Source organism: Microcaecilia unicolor, chromosome 1, assembly GCF_901765095.1.
Source record: "Microcaecilia unicolor chromosome 1, aMicUni1.1, whole genome shotgun sequence".
NCBI lineage: Eukaryota > Metazoa > Chordata > Amphibia > Gymnophiona > Siphonopidae > Microcaecilia > Microcaecilia unicolor.
The window spans coordinates 566925617-566952064 of record NC_044031.1 but is presented as its reverse complement, the minus strand read 5'-3'; the positions used below and the strand labels follow the sequence as shown (position 1 = coordinate 566952064).

General features: G+C 41.6%; 1 protein-coding gene across 1 annotated transcript in view; it reads left to right on the top strand.

Annotated features, from left to right (window-relative positions):
- CSMD3 (CUB and Sushi multiple domains 3) overlaps positions 1-26448 on the top strand; it is a 2043988-nt gene that overhangs the window by 868649 nt on the left and 1148891 nt on the right. Inside the window, exon 13 of the mRNA XM_030189879.1 lies at positions 832-944. Within this exon, the coding sequence (XP_030045739.1) occupies positions 832-944 (113 nt within the window). The remainder of the gene's footprint in view (positions 1-831; positions 945-26448) is intronic.

The window sequence follows — 26448 nt, the reverse complement described above, 5'->3', positions numbered from 1 at the left end:
TATTAGTGTAGACATTTAGACCATCTGTTATAGAATTACCCTTGACTGTACTGATAAAAACATATTCCTCCTGCAAAATGTATTGTATCACAACACCTCACGTAAACCATCTAGTCTTGAAATGCAAGCTAATATACTCAGTAATGCTATGAATTCCTTTTTTCAATCAGGACAGGACTAACCCTTTGGTAGGCCCTAGGGGAACAAATGTTCCGGGTTCCCCTATAAAGGAGGTCCTGCATGGTTCAAAGTGCAGGGGAAAACATAGATGAGGCAGCAGGAAATGTGTTTCATGTCCTACTAGAGAACAATGTACAGGGTATAGGAAGAATAGATACACCTCTGTGGGCAGTACTGGCTCTGGCCCCTCTTCACTCTTATTTCTACCAGTAGCTGACTTCCCAGAGCACAAGCTGCCTTGAGATCCATTGAATATCTGAGAGGCAGTGGCGTTCCTAGCCTGGATGACACCCGGGGCTGATCGCCGATGCGCCCCCCCCCCCCGCGAAATAACACCTCCCCCCCCCGGTGAAATCACCCCCCCCCCCCGGGTGCACGCCACTGGGGGGAGTGCCGCAGCACGTGCCTGTTGGCTCCGAGTTTGCTAACTTCGCTCTGCTGAGAGGGCCCTTTTAATCATTTGGGCCTGGTTTGCCTATGACTTAATGTTGCCCTGTTAATAATTGTGTAACGTGTGTACTGTCTTTAGTGATACAAAATAGTGCATGCATTGTTTTCACATCTATTCATTCTGTATGCTTATCAAATCTTGGATTTCTGGGTCATATTTGTCTCTGTCCTTGTTTATTTGATTTTTTTTCTTTCTTTTAGGCTAACAGGAAGCTTTGTTCCAGATTTAATTGTTAGCATGAACAGCCAAATGTGGTTGCACCTTCAAACTGATGAAAGTGTTGGATCAATTGGCTTCAAGGTGAACTATAAAGGTAATATTGTACAAAACTGAAGAATTTCTAATAGTATATTAATACCTGATATGTACTAATAGGCTTTAATTGAGTAGATTATATAGCTTTTTGATGTGTAAAAGAGTCTAACTAAATGTTATAGCACTACAATATTACCAAATTCATATCACTCCTACCACGATTTCAATAGATTCTAAACAGATGGAATTGTTCTGCTTGTCTAAATATAGATAGATAGATAGATAGATAGATATCCTGTTATTTTAGGAAATGTTATTGGTAAGATAAAGGAACTTATTTGCAAAAGAGAAAAATGCCCCAAAAGCATAAGCAACAGATTGTTTTCACTGGAAAACTTCCACATTGGGATGTTTGAAACTCAAATTTGAGACATTTTTCTCTGCAGCTCATCTAAATTGCTTGGTGGTGTGTTGGGGTTGTGTTTTAGCTGATGCCAGTGATAATGGAACAACATAAAATTTTCTATGATCCAAATTGGGAAGTTTTATCTGGACCTGTTTCAAGTCACAAAAAGGTGCCCTAACTGACCAGCTGACCACTGGAGGGATTAAGGCATGACCCCCCTTAATCCTCCAGTGGTCACTAACCCCCTACAATCCCCCCCCCCCCAAAATGTGACAGTGACAGTACAGAACAGGCTCTATGACAGTTTCTGATATTATGGACATTCCTATTTGAGCAGTAAGCTGGTCCCAGAAGTAGGCTAGTAGACTGTATAGATAGGGACCCAGGTCCATATCCCATTCTAACTAGTACTCTTGTGGTAGAAATCATGTCTTCCAAAACCCACAAAGTAGCAACTGTGTCTATAGATAGGAGATGCCTGCAACTCTGAGGGCTTTTGTAGGGGTGTACATTTAGGTACAGTAGGTTTTTAGGTGTTTCCGAAGGGCTCACAATACAAGATAAGGATGTTAAGGTGGAATTTGTACCTAGATCCCTTTATGTGAAGTCCACTGATTGAACCACTAGGCTACCCCTCTGCTCTGTTGGGATGTCTGTGTGGCCAGTTTATTTGGAATAGTGCCATACAACCATGCCTATAGCTTGTTATTGTGTTTTTCTCTAAGGTTTTTTTTTAATGATACCTAAAGATATATGTACTGAGCATAAAATGTCTGGTTCGAAAATTGCTATGTTTGGGATGAGATTTGTAGATGTTTTCAGTAAAATGTCTACAGTTTTACTTGGGCATCATACTGAAAATGGCTCGCAACGCTTCTTCATGCTACGTTTTCATAGGACACAATCTGGCCGATATTCAGCCCATGGGAGGCAGGCCAGCTAAGTGTCACCACTGATGCTGAGCCTGGATTTTCAATGCCGGGTCATTTCTGGTGACCAGCGTTGAATATCCACTTTTTTTTTGTGTGGACGGCTTAAACTTAACCGGCCAAGTTAATATTCAGCACGGGCTGATTAAGGGGTGCTTTTACTAAGGTGTGCCAAAAGGTGGCCTGCACTGGTGTAGATGCATGTATTGGATGCACGCAGGTCCATTTTTCAGCGCACCTACAAAAAAGGCCCTTTTTTTTGGCCGAAAATGGATGTGCAGCAAAATGAAAATTGATGTGTGTCCATTTTGGGCCTGAGACCTTATCATCACCTATTCACTTAGTGGTAAGGTCTCATGCGTTAACTGGGTGGTAATTGTCATCATGCGTACAATGCCGATTACCGCCTGGTTAATGTCGCAAGCTGGAAAATTTCCAGCATGCATAGTGGGCATGTGTAAGAATTGAAATTACCACCCAGGTCACGCAGTAGCTGAGTGGTAGTTTTGAATTGCTGCACGTTGGGCATGCATAAGCGCCTACACGGCTTAATAAAAGGGCCACTAAGTTTATAGCAGCCAAAGATAGGACTGCTATTTATGTGGTCTGATTTGGTCAGTAAATGTACCCGGTGAAGCACTTTATATTCATGGCTTAGCCAATTATATTGCTCGATATAGTTGGTAAGCCACTACATGCTAATATTGAGCGGAGATAATCAGCTATCTCGTGCTGAATATTAACACTTAGCCTACTAAGTGGTATTTAAAAAGCACTGAATATCGGCTGGAATCTATCAAGAACAGATGCAATGATCATAGGAAAATTCTGAAATTTTATTAGTAAGATAAGACCTTTGATGCTACGTTTTAACAGGAAAACACAACCCCCCCAAAAAACAATTCAGAACAATGAATTTGAATAAATCCTTTAAAATTATGTTCTGTGATCAGCCACTATTAATGTGTGAGTAAAGGGACTATCAATAAAATATGTTTAGCCCTACCAGCAATTATCAATGCTAGTATTTTCACCCAGCATTTTTATTCATCAGTCCTCTGCAAGCCTTGCTACATCAAGTATAATGTAAAACATCCTTTAATGTACAATATCTATCATTAAATCATTTTATAAAGTCAATTAACAATGTCAGTGGAAATGCTTGTGTGTACTCAACTTAAAGCTGTTGGCAAATATCATTTTATCCACACACAGTCCTAACTCAGCATTCAGTTTTGTGGACTTACTGGTTCAGTGAACTTTGCTTCTTTATTTAGTAATAACCAGTGTAAGAAACAACTATCATCAGTTCCTTAAATTGTGGCAGTAAGTCTCAAACTGTTGCCAAAATGTGCTACAATCGCTCATAGTGTGAACGTGCTCCCTTCAGTGTGTTCTGTTTAAAACAGAAACGGACATGATGTCAGAAGAAACTTTATTTAAACCATTCAACAATCTACTCATGTGGGCAACACATCTGATAAATTGATTTTTTAAAAAACTTTTTTGTAAAATTTTGTTTCAAAATATTTCAAAATTACCTTTCTGGATTTGCACAGAACCAATTAAATTATGCCACATTGCTATAGATTATGCTTCGATTTCCACATGGAAATTAAGGAGCAATATATAGAATCATGAGATTCACATGCATAGAACAGCATTTTACCCATGAAAGAGGATAATTTTATAAAGACATTTTGCATGTATATTATTTATTACTAAGAAAAAATGCCCGTTTCTGAGCGGAATGAAACGGACGCTAGCAAGGGGCCCCCTCCCTCTGTCCCTCGGAGCTACTCGCCTTGTTCGCTGTGGCGTTTCCGTTTTGGCCCTCGTTGAGTGTCATAGCTCCGCCCTCGTTGAGTGTCATAGCTCCGCCCTCGACGTCATGACGTTTTGACGCGAGGGCGGTGCAGACACTCCAATGCACACCGGATATCTCGGGCGCCTCAACTTCCGTGGAGGCTTCAGAACGTTGGGGTTGCCTTTTATATAGAGAAATTACAAATTTGATATACCGCCTAATATGAGAAATGGTTTACAAAATATATAAGTAGAAAAGAATGCCAAATTGAATAGAAAGTTTAAAACCATGCGTACAAGAAAAAAACAAACAAACAAACAAACATATAACTGTGTGTAGTTGCATGTACTGGACTAAGAGGGTCTTTTTCTAAGGGCCCTGTTTACTAAGGTGCGCTAGTGCTTTTAGCTCGCCTACACTTAGCATGCATGCAAATCATGTAGGCGCCTATAGGGATATTGTAGGCACGTATATGGTTAACACATGTCCATGATTAGTAAACAGGGCCCTTAGGAATAAAATGCATCCTGTGGAAGATAACGTGCACTAACCTTTAGTAAAAGATTCCCCAAGTGACTCCACTGAAGTATCTCTGTAAGCCATCAGTACAATACAGGGCAAATTTAAAACTCTATGATTGACCTTCAAATCTCTTAAAGGAAATGGCTCAGAGTACCTGTAGAACAGGATCTCCCTCTATACACCTCCAAGGTCACTAAGGTCCTGCCAAGGAGTATCCTAACCTAACCATACCCTCTTCAAATCACATCACATGATGTAATACCCACTAGCGAGCCTTCTCTGGAGTAGGCCCCACACTCTGGAATGCACTCCTTGAAAGGCTTCACTTAACAAAAGACTATCTCTAGTTCAGGAAGCAGGTGAAAGCTTTGCTCTTCAACCAGGTCTTTAATGGGATAAGTAACTAACTTGGTTGTCACACACACATACACACAAGAAATGACATTGGCTGCACATATTTATTCACTCCTAGCCTAGTTAAGAAAATGTTCAAGCACCTTTCTGGCTTCATTTGAAACTTTCTTAAATTAATCCCCTTATTCTCTTACTTCTTTTACTCTGTCTTATCTCTGTATGTTCCATCTTTGCTTACAGCATATGATGACCATTAAAATGTTTTATTGTGTATTGTGTTGACATTGTAATGTAGTATAATATGTCATACTTGTACAGATATTTGAATATTTTTACAGCTATAATTTTCTATTGCTTATGTTTGACTTATTCTTGCTGTATGATGTGATTGTCAGAAGACACCATTAAACACCTTAATAGACCTTTGCAAGCCAAAGAACTACAGATAGCTTTTAGTAGATTGAAGAATGGGTGTTGATGGGTTCTCCAATTCATTTTATAAATTGTTGAGAGTGAACCTGATACCACCCCTGTTGGACTACTACCATGCAGTGGTGGAGGGAGGGGTGACCCTGACACACCAATGAATCACTGATAACTTTACACCTGAAACCGGACAATCCGGTTGAAGACCTAGGCTATTATAGGTCTATTTCACTAATTAATGTGGATGTCAAGCTATTCTCTGTTATTCTAGCAGATTGCCCGTCTGAGTTTCTGCATTCTGTGGTGGGGGAGGATTAGACTGGTTTGTGGCAGGCCGCCAATCAGTGCATAATTTCTATAAAGCATTATTAGCATTGACGTATTGTCAACATAATGGGGTACCAGCATTGTTAGGTAGTCTTGATGCCTCCAAAGCATTTGATTGGGTAAATTGGTCTCTTTTGTTTAGCATCATGCAATATGTAGGGCTGATGGGGTGGTACCTCCAGGCAGTGAAATCTTTGTGTGCCAACCCCACTGCCTCCTTATTGGTTAATGGTGTCAATTCTCAGGCCTTCTGTATAGAGAGGGGCAAAAGATAAGGATGCCCACTGTCTCTTTTGCTGTTTGTCTTGTCCTTGGAGCCACCCCTTTGCACTTTGTGATGGCCTGTAAATGTGTGTGTGTGTGTGTGTGGGGGGGGTGAAAACTTTGGCATTTGCGGATGACTTTATGCTCATCCACACTGATTCCAGCAGTCCCTTACAATGAAGATAAAGTTGATGGAGGAGAATGGATTTCTGCTGGGATTCCGGCTGAACCTTAAGAATCATGTGCTCTCCCAGCGCATCCTTTGGTTTGGTCAACTTGGGGGGGGGGGGGGGGAGATTTTCCCTTACAAAGGGTGGAGGGTAGTATCAAATATTTGGGAGTCCACATTCCAATTGACCGTTCTCATCTATATTCCTTAAATATGGGACCTCTGCTAGTGGAAATCAAGTCCAGACTGGGTGGTTGGAAGGATTATTCCCTTTCCCTGATTAGCTTGTTTAATATGTTCCTTACCTTATGCTGGTTGTATGTGTTTCAAATGCTGCCTTTTTATTTAAGACGTAAGGATAAAAATTTGCTATCAAGCATGTTACAAAACTATTTGTGGCGTAGGAAGCGCCCTTGGTTCTCTCTGCGAATAGAAGTATTGCAACAGGAGAAGGGGGACTGGGACACCTAAGCGTACATTACCTTACCATTAGTTGCGGTATGCACCATACTAATGATTGGTTCCGGAAATCTGAATATTTTATTTGCTCTGTGTTAGAATCAGAGTCTCTGGGAAAGGTTCATTTTAGCTATTATTTGCATGCAGTCACAGCAGACTTACCAAATATACCTAAAGTGTATGTTCATTATAGGCCACCGAGAGCTACCTGGTGCTGGCTTTCTTCTTCCAGGGTCATACAAATTGGTATAATCAAAAGCCAATTTTGGACGTCCCCAACTGCTTTCCTTCGCAGGGATGGCCAAAGTTCAAGGGGGCGTATCGGAGGCGTAGTGAAGGTGGGACTTGGGCGTGCCTCTCACTAGGACATCCTCGACCCATAATGGAAAAAAAGGGCGTCCCTGACGAACACTTGGTGACTTTACTTGGTTCTGTTTTTCTTACGACCAAGGCTCAAAAAGGTGGCCAAAATGACCAGATGACCACCGGAGCGAATCGAGGATGACCTCCCCTTATTCCCCCAGTGGTCACTAACCCCCTCCCACCCTCAAAAAATATCTTTAAAAATATGTTGTTCCAGCCTCTATGCCAGCCTTACTTAGGTCCATCACAGCAGTATGCAGGTCCCTGGAACAGTTTTAGTGGGTGCAGTGCACTTCAGGCAGGCGTACCCAGGCTCATCCCCCTCCCTACCCGTTATGTTTGTGGAGGAAACTGCGAGCCCTCCAAAACCCACCACAAACCCACTGTACCCACATCTAGATGCTCCCTTTCACCCGTAAGGACTATGGTAGTGGTGTACGGCTGTGGGTAGTGGGTTTGGGGGGGGGTTGAGGGGCTCAGCAAACAAGGTAAGGGAGCTATGTTCCTGGGAGCATTTTATGAAGTCCACTGCAGTTCCCCCTAGGGTGCCCGGTTGGTGTCCTGGCATGTGAGGGGGACCAGTGCATTACAAATGCTGGCTCCTCCCATAACCAAAGGGCTTGTATTTGGTCATTTCTGAGATGGGCGTCCTTGGTTTCCATTATTGCCAAAAATCAGAAACAACCATGTCTAGGGATGACCATCTCTAAGGACGACCAAAATTTCAAGATTTGGGCGTTCCCGACCGAATTATCGAAACGAAAGATGGATATCCATCTTATTTTGATAATACGGGGTTCCCTGCCCCTCCATCGGGACGTTTTGCGAGGACATCCTCAACAAAACTTGGGCGTCCCTTTCAATTATGCCCCTTCACATGAACCTGTGGTTTAGAACATAAAACTTGTATGTATAAAAAAAATTCAAAATATACCTATATAATTTGCCACTTGGAAGCTATGAAACACCAAGTAGAAACCTTTATAGCTTGTATCACTGTGCAAGTGACTGAAAACATATGCAGATCATAATATGACGTTGCTTGAGTGCCAAAATATTTTGATGTTTCAAATGGCTACAGTGGAACATATTTTGATTTTCCAGTATTTGGATGAGGAATTCAATATGGTTGTTCAAGTTACATCAAGATGTCTATAAATGTTGATGGCTGAGATTCTTTTCTTATGATTGAGATATTTGATGTGATATTAAATGATGGGAATTTTCTGACTTTACATTTTGGGCCCTGTTTACTAAGCAGTGTTATAGGCGCATTAACATTTTTAACGCACGTTAACTTTGTACATGCCTACAATATCCCTATAGGCACCTACATGGTTAGTGTGCACACTAAGTGAAGGTGCGCTAAAAACACTAACGCACCTTAGTAAACATGGCCCTTTGTTTAGTGTGTGTGTGTGTGGGGGGGGATTATTAAGGTCTGGTAAAAGTCAGGTTTTTAAACAGAAAAAGCAACACTGGGCCTTCAAGACTGGGACAATAAAAGTTCTTTATTAATGACCCGACACGGCCGTGTTTCAGCGCTGGACAACGCCTGCTTCAGGGGTCTAGAGACATCAGGGTCTCATAATTCTCCTTCATCACCTCCCTGTAAAGCTCCTTCTGCAGCGAGACGACAGTGAGCACGTGAACTATGGCCGAATGCAGGTGATGTTGGAGGACATCACTGTCTCTTTCTCCCAGGAGGTGTGGGAGTATTTAGATGAAGAGCAGAAGGAGCTTTACAGGGAGGTGATGAAGGAGAATTATGAGACCCTGATGTCTCTAGACCCCTGAAGCAGGTGTTGTCCAGCACCAAAACACGGCCCATGTCGGATCATTAATAAAGAACTTTTATTGTCCCAGTCTTGAAGGCCCAGTGTTGCTTTTTCTGTTTAAAAACCTGACTTTTACCAGACCTTAATAATCCCACAAAAGTGTATTTTTTTTTTTTGCTCAGTTTTGTTATGACATGCAATGATGTGCGCTTTGTTGTTTGGCTTTGGTGGGATATGTCATTCACCTTTTTTATGTCATTGCAAATGTTGGCCGATCCATAGTTTCTGGTAGACTGGTTGAAAGATTAAAGTGTGTTTGAATTCCTCCGTTATGCCTTGAACACTACTGCTTATGTGGTTCTCAGAGAGGAGAAGGTATTCCTCCTACCCCATTTACTAAGCCCAGTGAATGGGCTGTGCCAGCATTAGCGTACGGCAAGCGCTAGCGTGGCTTAGTAAACAGGGGGGTAAGTTGTATAGAGTTGTTATTTTTCATCTTTAATAAAAATATTTAAATATAAACAGTACTAAATCTTTGACAAACGATACTGTAAACAACAAATTTACAGAGAAAAGACATGATATAAAAAGGATAATGTTGGCAATATATATTTATTTTCATCACACTTTTTTCAGTAGTAGCTCAAGGAGAGTTACATTCAAGTATACTGGATATTTCTCTGTTCCAGGAGGGCTCACAATCTAAGTTTGTACCTGAGGCAATGGAGGGTTAAGTGACTTGCCCAACATCACAAAGAGTAGCAGTGGGATTTGACCTGGCCACCTCCGGATTGCAAGACTGGTGCTTTAACCACTAGGCCACTCCTCCACTCTGTATAGTGTTATAGTCCTAGCAATACTGATTATTAGATAAAAGAGAGTGGGCATCAACCTAAAATCCAATGCGAAAAAGGGTAAATGGTTATCCACTTAATATTAATTCTTCAGAGATACAGAGTTATGCACAGAACATATCTTTTGATAAAAATATTTCATGTCTACAATTGAAGAGGGCACTTTACTAAAGGGTGTTATGCCTTTAACATGGTGTTTTCATGGAAAAACAGGCTACCATAAAATACTTTAAAGCATTTTCTGGCATTTTGACTGTTTGCATGCACTAAGCATGCATTAACTATTTTTTTTAAAGATTTTTTGAGGAGACGTGTCATGAGTGGAGACTAGGTGTTTCTGTATTTTCCAGCTAGTGATATGATTAGTGCTCACTATCTGTATACTGCAGTGTTAACAGGGGAGCAATTAACACCTCCTAAATAGGAGATAGTAAGTACTCCCACATTAATTTTTTGCAGGTCTTGGGTACTAATGGTAGCATTAGCGCACAATCTGAAAAAATAAATCCCTAGAAAGTGCACCTTTAAATCTGGGGTTAGCACGTGGGAAAGTCCCATGTTAGTGTGTGAAGCCCAAATTTTAGAACATAAGTGTTGCTATACTGGGACAGACCGAAGGCCCATTAAGCCCAGTTTCCTGCTTCCAGTGGTGGCCAATCCATATCACAAGTACCTGGCAAGATCCCAGAACGGTACAATACATTTTATGTTGCTTATCCTAGAAATAAGCAGTGGATTTTCTCAAGTCCATCTTAATAATGGCTTAGGGACTTTTCTTTTAGGAATGTATCCAAACTTTTTAAAACCCTGCTAAGCTAACTGCTTTTACCATACTATAGTAAAATGCCCCCTGAATAAATTAAGCCTTTATTACATTTTTTCACTGCCTCAAAATTTCATTTTTGAAAGGTAATCAGGAGTATATTGTCAATATAATGAAGTTACCTACGGCTTATTTGTTGACTTACTTATACATATTAAAAACAAAAACTCAGCAACCAGCTGAAGTGCTTGATTTAGCTTTCATGATGATTTATTGTATCCTCTTTCTGTTTGATAATTTAATTGGGTTCATTTGCCACAGAATAATAGGACTTGTCTCGCTACCAAGTAATGTTCTTTATTTACGTGAGAGCTATCAAGATATTGCAAACTATGTACAGTTTGAGCACTTCAACATACTCCAGAAACAAAACAGAAATTGGATCAAATCTATTGGCTTCTAGTGGTCCTATACATCTCCAGATCTATCAAAACCCATTAAAATAGAGAAGAACCCCAAATAAAAGCTGTAAAAAGTGCAAAATGAATGTTTTTATTTTTACTTACTAAGGGATTCTTTTACTAAGCTGCAGTAAGCACCACAGCTTTAAAAGATTTATCATGGGATATCTCAGAAATTTTGCAATCTGTGTACGTAAACCACATGCTAAAACATAATTTATTTATTTATTTTTTTACAGAGGTGGCATGTCCTGGGGCAGAGAGTGGGCATTTCTGTGCTAATCAGTTAGTGCATCTGCACTATTGCATGCTGAGTAACATGTGATTAGCACCTTAGCACTTACCATCTACAAGATGTACAAGATAGGTGGCAGTAAGGGCTCATATGCTAATTTTTTGTTAATGGATGACCACAAAAACAGCAAACAGTAGACTAGCTTAGCCTATAATAATGAATTTAAATACAAGGGGAGAAAAGACCTCTTATGGCTAGCATCATAGCCATACACTAACAGGCAAGTGTATCACTACACATACATGCCCAGTTATAATCATAGGTCAAAAACTCCCCTGAGTTCAAAGAATGTCCAACATTTATTTATCACAAATTCAAATATGTTTTAAGTATTATATCTTTTTTAATATAAAATTGTATATTCAACAAATTGTTCTCGTAGTTTCAAACACTGATAGTGGAACAATCTCCAAAGCCTCATAACAAAACAGCAGCAGTTATCTTTAGCAGTAATCCCAACAGGGATCTCTATTTCACTAAGACGGCTTCCTCAGGGGAAAAAGTCAGGAGCGCTGCTGTCAGTCACGATTTTCATTCATCCGTGTTCAAGGCTGCAAATTTCATTCATCCATATAAAAGGCTTCGTAAACTCCTCGGCAATTGTAGTCAAATCTGCAGCAAAATGCAAAGTGCAAGCTTTCAGGCTGGTGTTATGAGGTTAAGAAATAGTTTGTGAATCTCAGATATAATACGTGTAATTTCAGGTTTCAAGTTTATTTAGATCTTGATATACTGCTCTACATCAAACTATCTGAGCGGTTCACAAATAAGTGGAGGGGCATTTTCGATATGACGTTCAAATGCCGAAATAACGTTTATCAGAAAATGTCATACTACTGCCACCTGCCCCCTCCTCACAACATCTCTATGAGTTCATGGAGAACCATTAGAGGCACCCTGGCAAGGTGAGTGTACAGCATTTCTCCCCAGGATCACAACACCACTCATGTGCAGGCACCATACACAAGCAAGGTCACATGCACTGAGGTACCTGTGTTGTTGCAATACATGTTATTGCTTTTTCATAAGAATTTCTTTTTTTTTAAATTGCTGAAATCAGAATTTACAGAATATCCAATGACAGCTAATTGTGGGGTCCCCCTCCACTAACCATGTAATGCTAAGATGAGGAGCTGCACATATCGGGACCTCCTCCCCTCCAGCATCCTAGCCCTCACCTACATACTGATAAGAATGTTGACAGCAGCTCTCTAAAGTACACTGAGCCACCCAAAGGCATATCTGCTTTACCCTACTGCCCATCCTCACCTCCCAGCAACAGTGCACATGCTCCACAGAAAAGCCACCATGCCACCCTCCATCCCCATAGCCACCTCAGCTCACACAGCACCTCTGCCTATGTGATATATATACCTACCCCCTTAGCCCCCCCCCCCCCCGCCAATCTGTCCATTGCCATCTGTCACAAGTTATGTGAGGAGCATTGAACAACATGTTAACATGTTGTCAAAAATAATAATGTATGTGACAACAAGAAGTCCCATCACCTGAATCCTGTCTCTATCACCTTGTGTTTTGCAGATGCTTTGGGTTAAACCGGGACCTTAAGTGGCTCCAGTGCCAGTACAGGCACATCCAGTGAGAAGGCCCTGCCCTAATCTGGTGCATGATGGAGTGCCTCAGGGCCAAACATAAGTACCACAGACATAAAGCCCCTATAACAGCTCTGAACCCAATCAAGGTCTGAGTATGCAGCTACCCTTGTTACAGTGTGCCCACAACTCCCATATCTACTAGAATGTGTTGCAGACAGCCCCCAACCTATGAGATGATGTGAAAAGGAAGGGGAGAGGGTGAAACCCTTTAGACAGCATCCTCCAGTGACCAATACAAAAGTGCCCACACCTACCTAGCACATTGCAGTCGTTATTGGCAGAGGAAATAAAAAAGTAACCACAAACACCGACAGTGGGAATCAAACCTACATCCCCTACATTCAGAGCACACAGCCACAACCCTTATACAAAATATATATATATGACAAATGAATGCTAAAGGAAGACAATACACTGACCATAGAGGGTGACCACAGCATCAGTTGGCCTCCAAATGGATGGTATCTCATGCCTCTTCACCCACATTCATTAGCTGTATCATTGTCAGCTCCAAAGGTCAGTATGCTGCTCTGAGAGACATCCCTTAAGGCCCAAGCTGGGGCCCCCTGAAATCTATACCTTATAATGGGCCCCAAACCCTCCCCCCCTTTTTAGAAGCTCCCATCTATGTGTACACTTCTCTTCCTCCCCAGACACCCCCAAAGTATAGGCATGAGTCATGGGGTGATATGCAGCCACTGCCATCAGTGAAGGCCCTAAAACAGCTAGCATCAGTACCCACAGATATATGCCCCCCAACCTAGATTTCCCATCTTGTCATCTGGAAACTGCCTTTCTCCTGGGGGTCCCAGCAGAGGTGGCCAGAAGGATGGGTGTCTCCGAAAAGGTTCCCTGCAATCTCCACCCAACTGTAGGACACATAGGCATGGGGACACACACACTTAAGTTGGGAATGATAAAACAGACATGGGTAGTAAACAAGTGAATAGGGGTTAGAAGTTAAAAGCAGTCTTTAAAAGGTAAGCTTTTAGCTTAGATTTGAAGACGGCCAGAGATGGAACTTGATGCACTGACTCAGGAAGACTATTCCAGGTGTATGGTGCAGCAAGTTAAAAGTAGCAGAGTCTGGATTTGGCAGTGGAGGAGAAGGGTACAGATAAGAGACATTTATATAATAAGCGGAGTTCCTAGGGAGGAGTGTAGGGAGAGATAAGAGTGGAGAGGTACTGAGGAGCTGTAGAGTGAATGCACTTGCAAGTAAATAAAATGAGTTTGAACTGTATGCAGAAATGGATAGGGAGCCAATTAAGTGACTTGAGAGGGCTAATATGAGTATAGCGACACTGTCAGAATATAAGTCATGCAGCAGAATTTTGAACAGATTGAAGGGAAGAAAGATGGCTTAGTGGGAGACTGTGAGAAGCAAGTTGCAGTAGTCTAAGCTAGAGGTGATAAGAGTGTGGATAAGGGATTTGGTAGTGTGCTCAGAAAGGAAGGAATGAGTGTTGGTTAGAGAAAGAAATGACAGGTTTTAGCAATCTGTTGGATATGTGCAGAAAAAGAGAGAGAACAGTCAAAGATGATCCCAAGGTTACAAGATGATGAGGCAGGGAGGAAGAGAGTGTTATCCACAGAGATAGATAATGGGGGAAAGGAGAGATTGGTTTAGGGTGAAAGATAAGAAGCTCAATCTTGGTAATGTTTAGTTTCAGATGGTGGTGAGACAACCAGGCAGCAATGTCAGACAGGCAGGCTAATACTTGGCCTGGATTCTTGCTGTCTAGTGTAGAGAGGTAGATCTGGGAGTCATCAGCATAAAGGTGATACTGAAAACAATGGGATGAGATCAGAGCACCAAGGGAAGAAGTATAGATAAAGAAAAAAAGACAGAGCCCTGAGGAACACCAACTGATAGTGGGATAGAAGTGGAGGAGGATCTACCAGAGTATACACTAAAAGTGCAATGGGAGAGATAAATGAAAACCAGGATAGATCAGATCCCTGAAATCTAAGTGAGGATAGTATATCAAGGAGTAGGCTTTGATCAACAGTGTTAAAAGCAGCAGATAGCTCGAGAAGGATGAGGATAGTACATAAGTAGTGCCATACTGGGAAAGACCAAAGGTCCATCTAGCCCAGCATCCTGTCACCGACAGTGGCCAATCCAGGTCAAGGGCACCTGGCACGCTCCCCAAACGTAAAAACATTCCAGACAAGTTATACCTAAAAATGAGGAATTTTTCCAGTCCATTTAATAGCGGTCTATGGACTTGTCCTTTAGGAATCTATCTAACCCCTTTTCAAACTCCGTCAAGCTAACCGCCCGTACCACGTTCTCCGGCAATGAATTCCAGAGTCTAATTACACGTTGGGTGAAGAAAAATTTTCTCCGATTCGTTTTAAATTTACCACACTGTAGCTTCAACTCATGCCCTCTAGTCCTAGTATTTTTGGATAGCGTGAACAGTCGCTTCACATCCACCCGATCCATTCCACTCATTATTTTATACACTTCTATCATATCTCCCCTCAGCCGTCTCTTCTCCAAGCTGAAAAGCCCTAGCCTTCTCAGCCTCTCTTCATAGGAAAGTCGTCCCATCCCCACTATCATTTTCGTCGCCCTTCGCTGTACCTTTTCCAATTCTACTATATCTTTTTTGAGATACGGAGACCAGTACTGAACACAATACTCCAGGTGCGGTCGCACCATGGAGCGATACAACGGCATTATAACATCCGCACACCTGGACTCCATACCCTTCTTAATAACACCCAACATTCTATTCGCTTTCCTAGCCGCAGCAGCACACTGAGCAGAAGGTTTCAGCGTATCATCGACGACGACACCCAGATCCCTTTCTTGATCCGTAACTCCTAACGCGGAACCTTGCAAGACGTAGCTATAATTCGGGTTCCTCTTACCCACATGCATCACTTTGCACTTGTCAACATTGAACTTCATCTGCCACTTGCACGCCCATTCTCCCAGTCTCGCAAGGTCCTCCTGTAATCGTTCACATTCCTCCTGCGACTTGACGACCCTGAATAATTTTGTGTCATCGGCGAATTTAATTACCTCACTAGTTATTCCCATCTCTAGGTCATTTATAAATACATTAAAAAGCAACGGACCCAGCACAGACCCCTGCGGGACCCCACTAACTACCCTCCTCCACTGAGAATACTGGCCACGCAATCCTACTCTCTGCTTCCTATCTTTCAACCAGTTCTTAATCCATAATAATACCCTACCTCCGATTCCATGACTCTGCAATTTCTTCAGGAGTAGAGACCTTTGGATCTGTTCAGGAACAGGTAATTGGAGACTTTAGCAAGGGCTGTTTCAGTTGAATGAAGAGGGCACAAGCCAGATTGAAGTAGATCAATAATAGCTTGAGATGAAACAATGGCGAAAAATAGTGTGTTCAATTAGCTTGGATAGGAAAGGGAGGAGGGAGATGAAGTGATAGTTGATAGGACAGGTAGGGTCCAGTGATGGGTTTTTGAAGAGTGATGTAACTACGGCATGTTTGAAGGCATCAGGAATAGTTGAAGTGGAGGAGAAGTCTAATGGTTAGTGCAGTGGCTTTGAGGCCATCAACCTGTGTTCAATTCCCACTGCAGCTCCTTGTGACCTTGGGCAAGTCACTAAACCTTCCATTGCCCGAGGTACAAAAATATAGATTTGTAAGTCCTCTAGGGACAGAGAAAGTACCTGCATATAAAGTGTACAGCTCTGCGTATGTCAAGTAGCGCTATAGAAATTATTAGTAGTAGTAGTTGCAGTTAAAAGTGAAAGATTGAGGATATGAGAGATAGAAGGGATGACAGTAGGAGAGATAGTGCTGAGTATATGGGTGGGAATAGGATCAGAGGAACAGGTAGTCAGTTTGGAGGAGGAAAGAAAATGTGCAGTTTCCTCTTCTGTGATTTTAGAAAAGGAAGAAAAGAGGCAGGGGTTGAAAGAGGGCTGAGAGAATGGACTGGGGGAAGGAGGTGGAGGTGACCTGGTTGAGAACTCAAGGTTAATCTTGTGGATCTTATCATGAAAGTACTCAGCAACTAACCATACAATCCCATGGCTGTCGGGGGGGGGGGGGGGGGGGGGGGGGATATTCAGCAACTCTATTCTGTTGAATATCAATCCCACCAGTATTTAGAGTCCTACATCTGAAAATGTCCTTCTGTTCCCTGGACTACTTCATGTGTATTGTACTTTTAGCCTCACTCCCAATTTCAGTAACTGATCTCCACTTCTACACCTATGGCATTTATTGTTAACTAATTTGTTATGTTCCAGTGAAACGTAGTATATCAAGCCAATAAAGTGCACAACTAATGTCATGTTATGTTATGTTATACAGTGTTTTTAGTCCGCAAATAGCAAAGTTAGTTCATTGCAGATTGCAGTCAAAATCAGTAGAGACAAAAACTTCAGAAGATACAACAATCAATAAAATCAATCTAAAACTGAGAAAAACATGACATATTAAAAATCTGTTCAAGCAAAGATAGTAATATTTCAAAGAGCTTTGCTACTTATTCATTACATTGCCTCTTAAATAAGAAGGTTTTAAGAACTTTCTGAAATAACTAGGGCTCCACATTGATTAAAATATTTAATCGCACAATTTATTGCATAAAGTGTCCTCCTCCTCACATTTTCACATGCATAGTGCAAAATACAGACTGCAGATGTAAATTCTCAAAACTGACATGCTACTAAACTTAAAATAAAATAATTTCTCTTACCTTTGTTGTCTGGTGATTTTATTTTGTTAATCATCTTATTACCTGTCTCTGGTTCTGTTCCTCTCTCTGTGCTCTGAACTCTATTTTCAGGGCCTCCTCTCTCTCCTCACTATTTCTTTTCTCTCCTCCTCTCTTCTTCACTTCTTTCCCTATAGCATCTTTCACATACAACTTTCTGCTATTTTTCTTCCTCCTTATATTTGTCTTCTTTCCATCCCTTCCATTCTCCTTCATCCATGGTCACCATCTCCTCTCTCCTTCAGTCTCTCTTCCCCACCCCTCTGTGGGCACCATCTCCTCCGGTCTCTCTCTCCCCCTCCCGTGTGTACCATCTCCTCTCTTCTCTCTTCTCTTCCCTTCCTCTATATGGGCACCATCTCTCTTCTCTTCTCTTCTCTTCTCTTTCTTTCTTTCTTTCTTTCTTTCTTTCTTTCTTTCTTTCTTTCTTTCTTTCTTTCTTTCTTTCTTTCACTTCCTCTCTATAGGCAGTATCTCATCTCATTCCTTTATTTGCTCTCCTCTTCTCTCCATTGGCACAATCTTCATTTCCCCTCCTCCAAGGGGACTCCTACAGCTTTTGCTGACCAGCTGCCCCGCATTCTCTCCTACCCCCTCCTCCATGACAGCATTTTCTCTCCTCCCACCCTGCTGCCTGGCATTTCATCCCCCCCCCCCCCTGCTGTCACCACCATCATACACTGGCAGCTTTTCCTCTGCTGCCACCCCTTGTTTTCTGGCATTTTTTTCCCCACTCTGCATAGCCCTCCAAAGTTGCCTTGAACACATGGCGACATTAAGCACACGTTGCTCCACTCCTCTGTAACTGGATCCCTCCCTCTGTAGCATCCGACTCCTGTAACAGGAAACAGGAAGTTTCATCAGAGGAGTTATACAGTAGAGAGGGAGGGCTCCGGTTACAGAGGAGTGGAGCAGCATGTGCTTAATGCTGTCGTGTGTACAAGGCAAGTTTGGAGGGTGGCAATAGGGAGATGAAATGCCAGAGAGTGGAGTGGCAGGAGAGAAAAGGCTGCCGGTATATGGCAGAGGTGGTGGCTGCAAGTAGGAAACAACAAGCTGCAGGAGGGAGGGGGAAGCGGTAGGAGAGAGCAGCATGATGTGATTAATGTGTTAAAATTAAAGCAAGTTAATAGTTTTAATGCATTAATCACATTAAAAAGCCTTAAATAAACAGCCGTAGAAATAACTGATAGTTATTGAGCAAATGAATCTCAAGAAGTGATGAATTCTACAATGAAGTGATCCTGTAATGAAGGGAAGAATCAAACAGCTTCCTTGATCAAACTAGTCTGACTGACAGAAAGCTTAGCAACATTTGGTTAATAGTTTTCCTATTATTTGTAGAACTATCATGCAAAAAATCAATCAGATCACATAAATATGACAGTGCAACTCCATAAATGATCTTGAACGTTATGCTAAACAGTTTAAACTGAACCCTGGCCTTGATTGAAAGCCAGTGTAACTTCACCAGCAGGGAAGTGACTGATGCAAATCTACTAGTTGAAAAAAATCAACCATGCTGCCATGTTCTGAATAAGTTGCAGGCGTTTAATGAGTGTCTTCATACAATCATTAACGATGACATTGCAATAATCTAATCTAGACAGGGTTAATAACAACATATTGGGGTTTCACTTTTTTTTTCTATGTGAAACACAATTTACAAAATAAACGCGAATTTTAACCCTTTTCAAATATTCAAATTATGCACACACTTTACAACTAGTAAATGTTATACTAATTCTTAAGTAATGAGCTGCTCCAATACAGTATTTTCCCCCAAAGCAATTTATTCAGAATTCAGTGATGCAAAGGTATAGTTATGATTTCCGCTGTAACTTATAGCTAAATTTTGCATGCAATTCTTCTATAATAGAAAAGCTGCACACAAAAGGCCACTACATAGTAACATAGTAAATGATGGCAGAAAAAGACCTGCACGGTCCATCCAGTCTGCCCAACAAGATAAACTCATATGTGCTACTTTTTGTGTATACCTTACCTTGATAAGTCTGCCCAGCACTATCCCCGCCTCCCGCCACCGGCTCTGCCACCCAATCTCGGCTAAGCTCCTTAGGATCCATTCCTTCTGAACAGAATTCCTTTATGTTTATCCCACGTGTGTTTGAATTCTATTACCATTTTCATTTCCACCACCTCCCGCGGGAGGGCATTCCAAGCGTCCACTACTCTCTCCGTGAAAAAATACTTCCTGACATTTTTCTTAAGTCTGCCCCCCTTCAATCTAATTTCATGTCCTCTCGTTCTACTGCCTTCGCACCTCCGGAAAAGGTTCATTTGCGGATTTATACTTTTCAAATATTTGAACGTCTGTATTATATCACCCCTGTTTCTCCTTTCTTCCAGAGTATACATGTTCAGGTCATCAAGTCTCTCCTCATACGTCTTGTAATGCAAATCCCTTACCATTCTCGTAGCTTTTCTTTGCACCCCTTCAATTCTTTGGGTTGGAATTTTAGCCTCTGCTCTCTTGAAAACTGTCAGTGAAGTTTTCTCTTGCTCATTATAAAGTTATGTCCCCCTTCATTAAATGACCTATAAACTGTTCTCCTTTGAGTTGCTGAATAGATTTAAAATAGGTAGTACCTTTGTTTCATACAAATAAAGTGTAGAAATGTATTGCTGAACAACTTTGATACAGATTCATTAATTATAAAACATTTCATTCAACTTTGGTGAAAGCTGCTTTCTTGATCTTTGTTTCTACATGTGGATATGTGGTATCAGAAATCATTAACCAATGCATGAAACACCCATAGCAGACCATTTCCTAAATTTATTCTCAAAAAATCAATTGAAGTACGTCAGAGTAATCCAAGCATTCCTAGATGTATATTTCATCAAATAAGATTATTGGGTGATGATGCTAGCTCAAGAAAGAAGCTACTCTGTGTATTTCTTTTCATTGTACTACAACCATTCCCACATTTTAGTTTCCGATTCAGTGAGTCATGTCTGTTGGAGACTATGCTAATGTGACTTTATCCCCTAGAGGGCATATGTATGCTAGCACGCTTGATACTTTTCAAATAGTTACAGCAGTATTTTCTTTGCAAAGCTGTAGTATTGGAGATAGATAAGTGATATCTGCAGTCATAGATAGAAAGAGGTGTGTGTGTGGGGGGGTAGGAATCTACAATATTGAAGAAATGCTAGATAGCAGATAATTCACCGGTCTCTGCTTCCCTCTAAAGGGAAAGGGGAAAGGGACTTGATATACCACCTTTCTGAGGTTTTTGCAACTACATTCAAAGCAGTTTACATATATTCAGGTACTTATTTTCTACCAGGGGCAATGGAGGGTTAAGTGACTTGCTCAGAGTCACATGGAGCTGCAGTGGGAATTGAACTCAGTTCCCCAGGATCAAAGTCTACTGATATGTAGGAGGAAGAAAAAGGGGACCAGTGCTTAAGTTGATTTGAGTGGGAATGAGAGTACTAGTTCCAATCTGGACAGGTATAGATGAATAGAGTAAGACTGGGAGAGTAGGCTGAAATTCCTCTGGTAAATTTCACTGGGTGTCTATCACTACTAATACTATGTCTTACTGTATTTCTATAGTACTACTAGACAAACAAGTGCTGGACACAAATGCATAAGTGACAATCCTTGCTTGACAAAGCTTAAAATCTATTCAAGACAGACAAACAGGACAAATGAGAGATTAGGGAGTTTCATTTTTTATTAGAATAATTAAAACAACATGGGTATAAAGCAGGCAAATGAGGTGATACAATTTGGCCAGAAACAGGTCACTGGAAACTTTTGCAAGGGCTGTTCCTGTAGCATGTAGAAGGCAAAAGCCAGATTGGAGTGGATCAAGAATGGCTTTAGATGAAAGAAAGTCATCATGGTGTTGATGAACAGCATGTCCAAGCCCTGATCCATTTCCCTTGGGTGGTATATCAAATGTGTTAATAAACTTGGAAAATTAGATTGGATGTGAATAGGAGAAGAGATATAGGATGATAGTTGTAAGAGAGCAGATATGGAATTTATGAAGGCTTTGAGAGGAGTGGTATAATCACAGCTTGTTTGAAAGCATTAGGAACAGTTGCAGTGGAAAGTGATAGGTTGAGAATTTGACAGATGGTAGGGATGGTAGAGCTAAATTGATAAGTGGGAATGAGATTAGAGGGACAAGTAGTGCATTTGGAGAAAGAAAACAGTGCAGTTTTCTCCTCTGTGATTTTACAAAAGGAAGAAAGTCTGGAAGGGTTTGAAGGAATGATGTAAGGATGAAGTAGGGGAAGGGGAGATGGAGGTGACCTTGTGTCAAACTCATTATTAACCTTGTAGATATTGTATGAAAGTCCTCAGCCATAGTCTTGGCAAAAATTGAATCGGGGTTTGGAGATAGAGGAGTTCTGAGGAGGGAGTTGAGGGTGGCAAAGAGATGGTGAAGGTTGGAGGCAAAATAATTTTTCAGATAAACATAGTAATCTTGTTTGGAAACTGGAAGGAGGTCAGTAAGAATTTGAAATGTCAGAATGGCATGGGATTTTATATAAGGATGCTCAGCAAAGCAGGCACAGGAACATAGGTAGAAGCTTCAGTAGGTCATCCAAGGTGGGGTTTGGTACACCTTATAGAGCAAAAAATAAGAGGAACTAAGGTATTCAAAGTTGAGGACAGTATAGTGTTAGAACAGGAGTGGAAGCCCAAGTGGGTCAGAACTGATCTAGGAGTCAACCCAGATAACACTACAAGGAATATACAACTAGACTATAAACTTCCTTAGCACATGGTAAGTGGTTGGACGGAGCACAAAGCAGCAGGAATGAAAGCCTGTGTAGATGGGAGTATATCTGAGAATCACATCTGAGGGCACTGAGAGGAGTTTGCAGATGGACTAAAGACATCCCTAGCACCTGGCAAGAGGCTGGATGGAGCATGAAGTAGCAGAGATAGAAGCACACATGGGTCAGCGCTGACCTGGGAATCTCCTCACAGAATACTGGGAGCACACCATGTACAATTTTGCTTAAGTTAATCACCTTTATTTTCTAACTAACTCTTTTTATTAATTTGCAGTAAACACTAACACATGCTTACCACAACAAAAAAGGCTTACTGTAGGGCGCACTCAGGCATTTTGGATATGCACGTACTACCCATGTGCTAAAAAATAAAATGTACTTTTTGCTGCTGGAGTGGGTCTTGGGGTGTAGAGTGGGTGTGTTCTGCACTAATCAGTTAGTGCAGCTATATTGCCATGTGCTAACTCATTAGCACATGCTTAGCGCATGAGCCCATACCACCTACAAAATAGGTGGCAGTAGGGACTCACATACTAATGACCATGCACTAATGGGAAAATTAGTACATAGCTGTTAATACTGAAAATAGAAAACTTGGCCATTTTACCCCTGCAGAAAAATGGCCTTTAGCACATGGGAATGGCCTGCGTAAGGACTCACTAAGGCCACGTTTTGCTGCAGTTTGGTAAAAGGGCACCTTGGTATTCTTTCTCATCTGTCTATATGTTGCACACTTATACCTTATACTGTCTATTAAGATGTTTTAACAGGTATTATGTTAACATTATAAGTGACATACAATGTCATAATATATACTGTTATTTAAAATATTTCTATTGCTGTAATTGTCTATTGCTTATTCTCAGCTGCTTCTTGTACACCACCGAGAGCAAATTTATTGAAAAAGGCATTAATAAATCCTAATAAATAAATGAACAAACCATTGTACAATGTCTTTATTCTTCCTTCTTGACCTTCTGATTTCACAATTGACTTGATTACAGCAACATTTTTTGTTATGACATATCTGCATTCACGACATCTAGCGCGCTATAACAACCCGTGTACTAGCAGTCACAACCAAACTCCCCTCTGCTTTTGCATGTCACACCCAGCTCCTTCCTCTTAGGCAGATAAGGTGGTATTTGTACTGCATTGGCTGCCTATATAATACAGAAGACATTGGCGCAGGTCCTCAGAATTCAGTTTAAAACAATTCTCTTTAAAAGAATGTTTCATCTGGGTAAAAATAAGAAATAATAATATAATACCAGTATTTTGAAACAATTTTGAGTTTCTCAAAACAAACCATTGTGCCTCTAATTTTAACTACACATTTTGCAAAATGTTAGAAGTGTTAGAAATTGAGGGGCCTTTTTAGAGAGCGGAGGTAATTCCCAAAGCAGGCTTACAGCTCGCTGTTCCGGGACTACCAGTGGCGTAACGTGGCCGCTGGTGGTAGTCCCGCCCCAAGTGCACAACATTTCCGGGGGAAAAAGAAAACCTCCCAAAATGGCTCACGCGGGCAGTAACCCAATGGTAATCGGGAATTGACATGCGCTGCCCAGTTACTGCCAGTTTAGCTCGGGAGTCCTTATCGCCACCTCAGTAGGTGGCGGTAAGGGCTCCCTGTCGCATGGCCACACAGTAAGAGTTCTCTTACCATATGGCCATGTATGCCTGTGGGCTTTTTACCCACTGCAGTAAAAAGGGCCCTAGCATGTGGGGAAAAACGGTCTCTGCCACTAGCACAGGGCCCCTTTTTCCCACAGCATCTTAAAAGGATCCCACAATAATTTGATTTTAACAGAAGTTGTCTGTAATTAAATTAGGGCCCTGTTTACTAAGCATGTTAAAGGCGTGTTAGTGTCTTTAATGCACGTTAAACATCTATGCATGTTAAACATGTACACGCGTTAACCGTGTAGGCATCTACAATGTCCATATAGGCACCTACATGGCTAACATGCACTCTAATTGTAGGCGCAGTAAAAACGCTAACGCTGCTTGGTAAGCAGTGCCCTTAAATTGTAATAGCAGAATGTTGAGTTTTTAAAATATGTCTATTGATGTCTTGAGAGCTCTTTAACTAAGCTGTGCTAAGAAATGGTCTTAGTGTATCCTTACGCAGGCCTTTCCCGTGTACTAATCCCATTTCTAGTGTGGCCATCAAAAAGGGTTTTTTTTTTCTATTTCTTGAATGAATGGCTGTGCGCTAATGTTTAACAAAAAAAAAACAATGAAAAATATATTAATATACAAGAGAGACTCAAAAAAATATTGTGAGTAAAGGAGGAGGTTTTCTGTAAACCAGTTTAATTTCAGTTTGAGAACTAAAAGTATATCAACCTGCTGATAAAGTTGCTGTTCATAGCAGCTCTAAAGTGAAAAATGCTAAACAAGTAATTACTGTGCAAACAAAAGTCTGTTCTTATATACCGTATTTTTCGGACTATAAGACGCACCGGACCATAAGATGCACCTATGTTTTAGAGGAGGGAAATAGGAAAAAAAAAATTTTCCTTTTTCCCAACTCTAAAACCTAGGTGCTCCGGTGCGTCTTGTCCGAATCCCTCCCTCCCTCCCTCCGAGTTCGGGATCGCCCTCCCCCCGGCCCTGTCACCACTTCTCCCTACTCACGCGATCTTCCCTGGTGGTCTAGTGATGTCGGGGCAGGAAAGAGCCCCCTCTTTCCTGCCCAGCGCGCTGCTCTCCATCCTCCTGTATGCATTGCTGCCTGACGGTCTCGGCGAGATTCAAAATGGCCGCCGATAATTGAAGTCTCGGCGGCCATTTTGAATCTCGCCGAGACCGTCAGGCTGCATACAGGAGGATGGAGAGCAGCGCACTGGGCAGGAAAGAGGAGGCTCTTTCCTGCCCCGATGCCCCAAATTTGGGGGAAAAAAAGTGCGTCTTATAGTCCGAAAAATACGGTAAGCTGTCTGCTGCTATAGTGCTAGGACAGGAACCTCAAGACAATCTGAACTTCTCAAATTAAATTATTCCACAACGCTTGTAAAAAAAGTCACTTATCTGTGCAGTTCTTGGCGTTGCAATGACCCAACAAAGTACCCCTTTTCAGTTTTACTTCTTCAGGGGCTATCAACCATCCGACGACAATGCATTGTGACTGCTCTTACTTGACTCAATGATATCTTGCTCGAATACCAAAAATGGCATGTGGGCTCCTATTTAGGAGGCGCTAAGGGCTCCTATGTTATGGATATGCTAACCAGTTAGTGGAGCACAGTATCAGTGCACTAGCTGATTACTACATCCACACCACAGATGGCAAAATTATTCTGCGGGGTCTTTAACGCATTCTGGGGGTCTTTTACTAAGTGGCAGTAAGCCCAACGCGGGCCTACCGCTCGCTAAACCGGAAGTACCACCTGTCTACCGCAGCAGCCTGGCGGTAGTTCCCACCTCCAGTATGTGCCATTTCCAGTGCTACAAAAAAATGGTTATTTTTATAGAGCTGGTGTTTACCCGGCGATAATTGGAGAGTGCCACGCGCTGCCTAGTTACCACCGGGTTAGCAAGGGAGCCCTTACTGCCACCTCGATGTGTGGCGCTAAGTACTCCCCCCGAAATGACCATGCGGCAAGTACTTCACTTGCTGCACGTCCATTTCTTTAAAAATCCCCTGCCTTTTACCCTCTGCGGTAAAAGGGGGCATCAAAGCGCATCAAAAACACCCTTTTGCTGCAGCTTAGTAAAAGGACCCCTCTGTGTTTGGCCATTTTTGCTGCATTAGGCACACGTTAGCGCTTAACTCAGCTTTGTAAGGTGGCCTCTTAGTCTAACACAATTTTTCAGGTTTGTCAAATTGATTTTTGAACTTTTTCTAGAGACATGAGGCAATTCTTGGCAAGATTCACTGTTGTTATATTTGACTAATATGTTGTGTCAGTTCCTGTATGAAGTGTTTTGTGCTGTGATGTGTATATTCTTGGAGATCTGAGTGAAGATTTGTAAAGTGGAGGTATTTATGTGGTGTGAAGGTAAGCTGTGAATGAAATGTGTACTAAGTAAGTTAAACAGAATATTCAGCAGTGATATTATGTGTTATAAACAGCCAGTATATTACAGTCTTACTTGATAATATAGAGGAGCAGTGTCATAGTAATTTATGCAACATTTCATATCTGTATGGTCTTGGAATACATAGTTGCAAGTATTCAACAAGATGAGAGGTGGCCCGTGGACATGTTAAATAGGACTTGCAGAAAGCCATCAAGTAGTGTCAATGT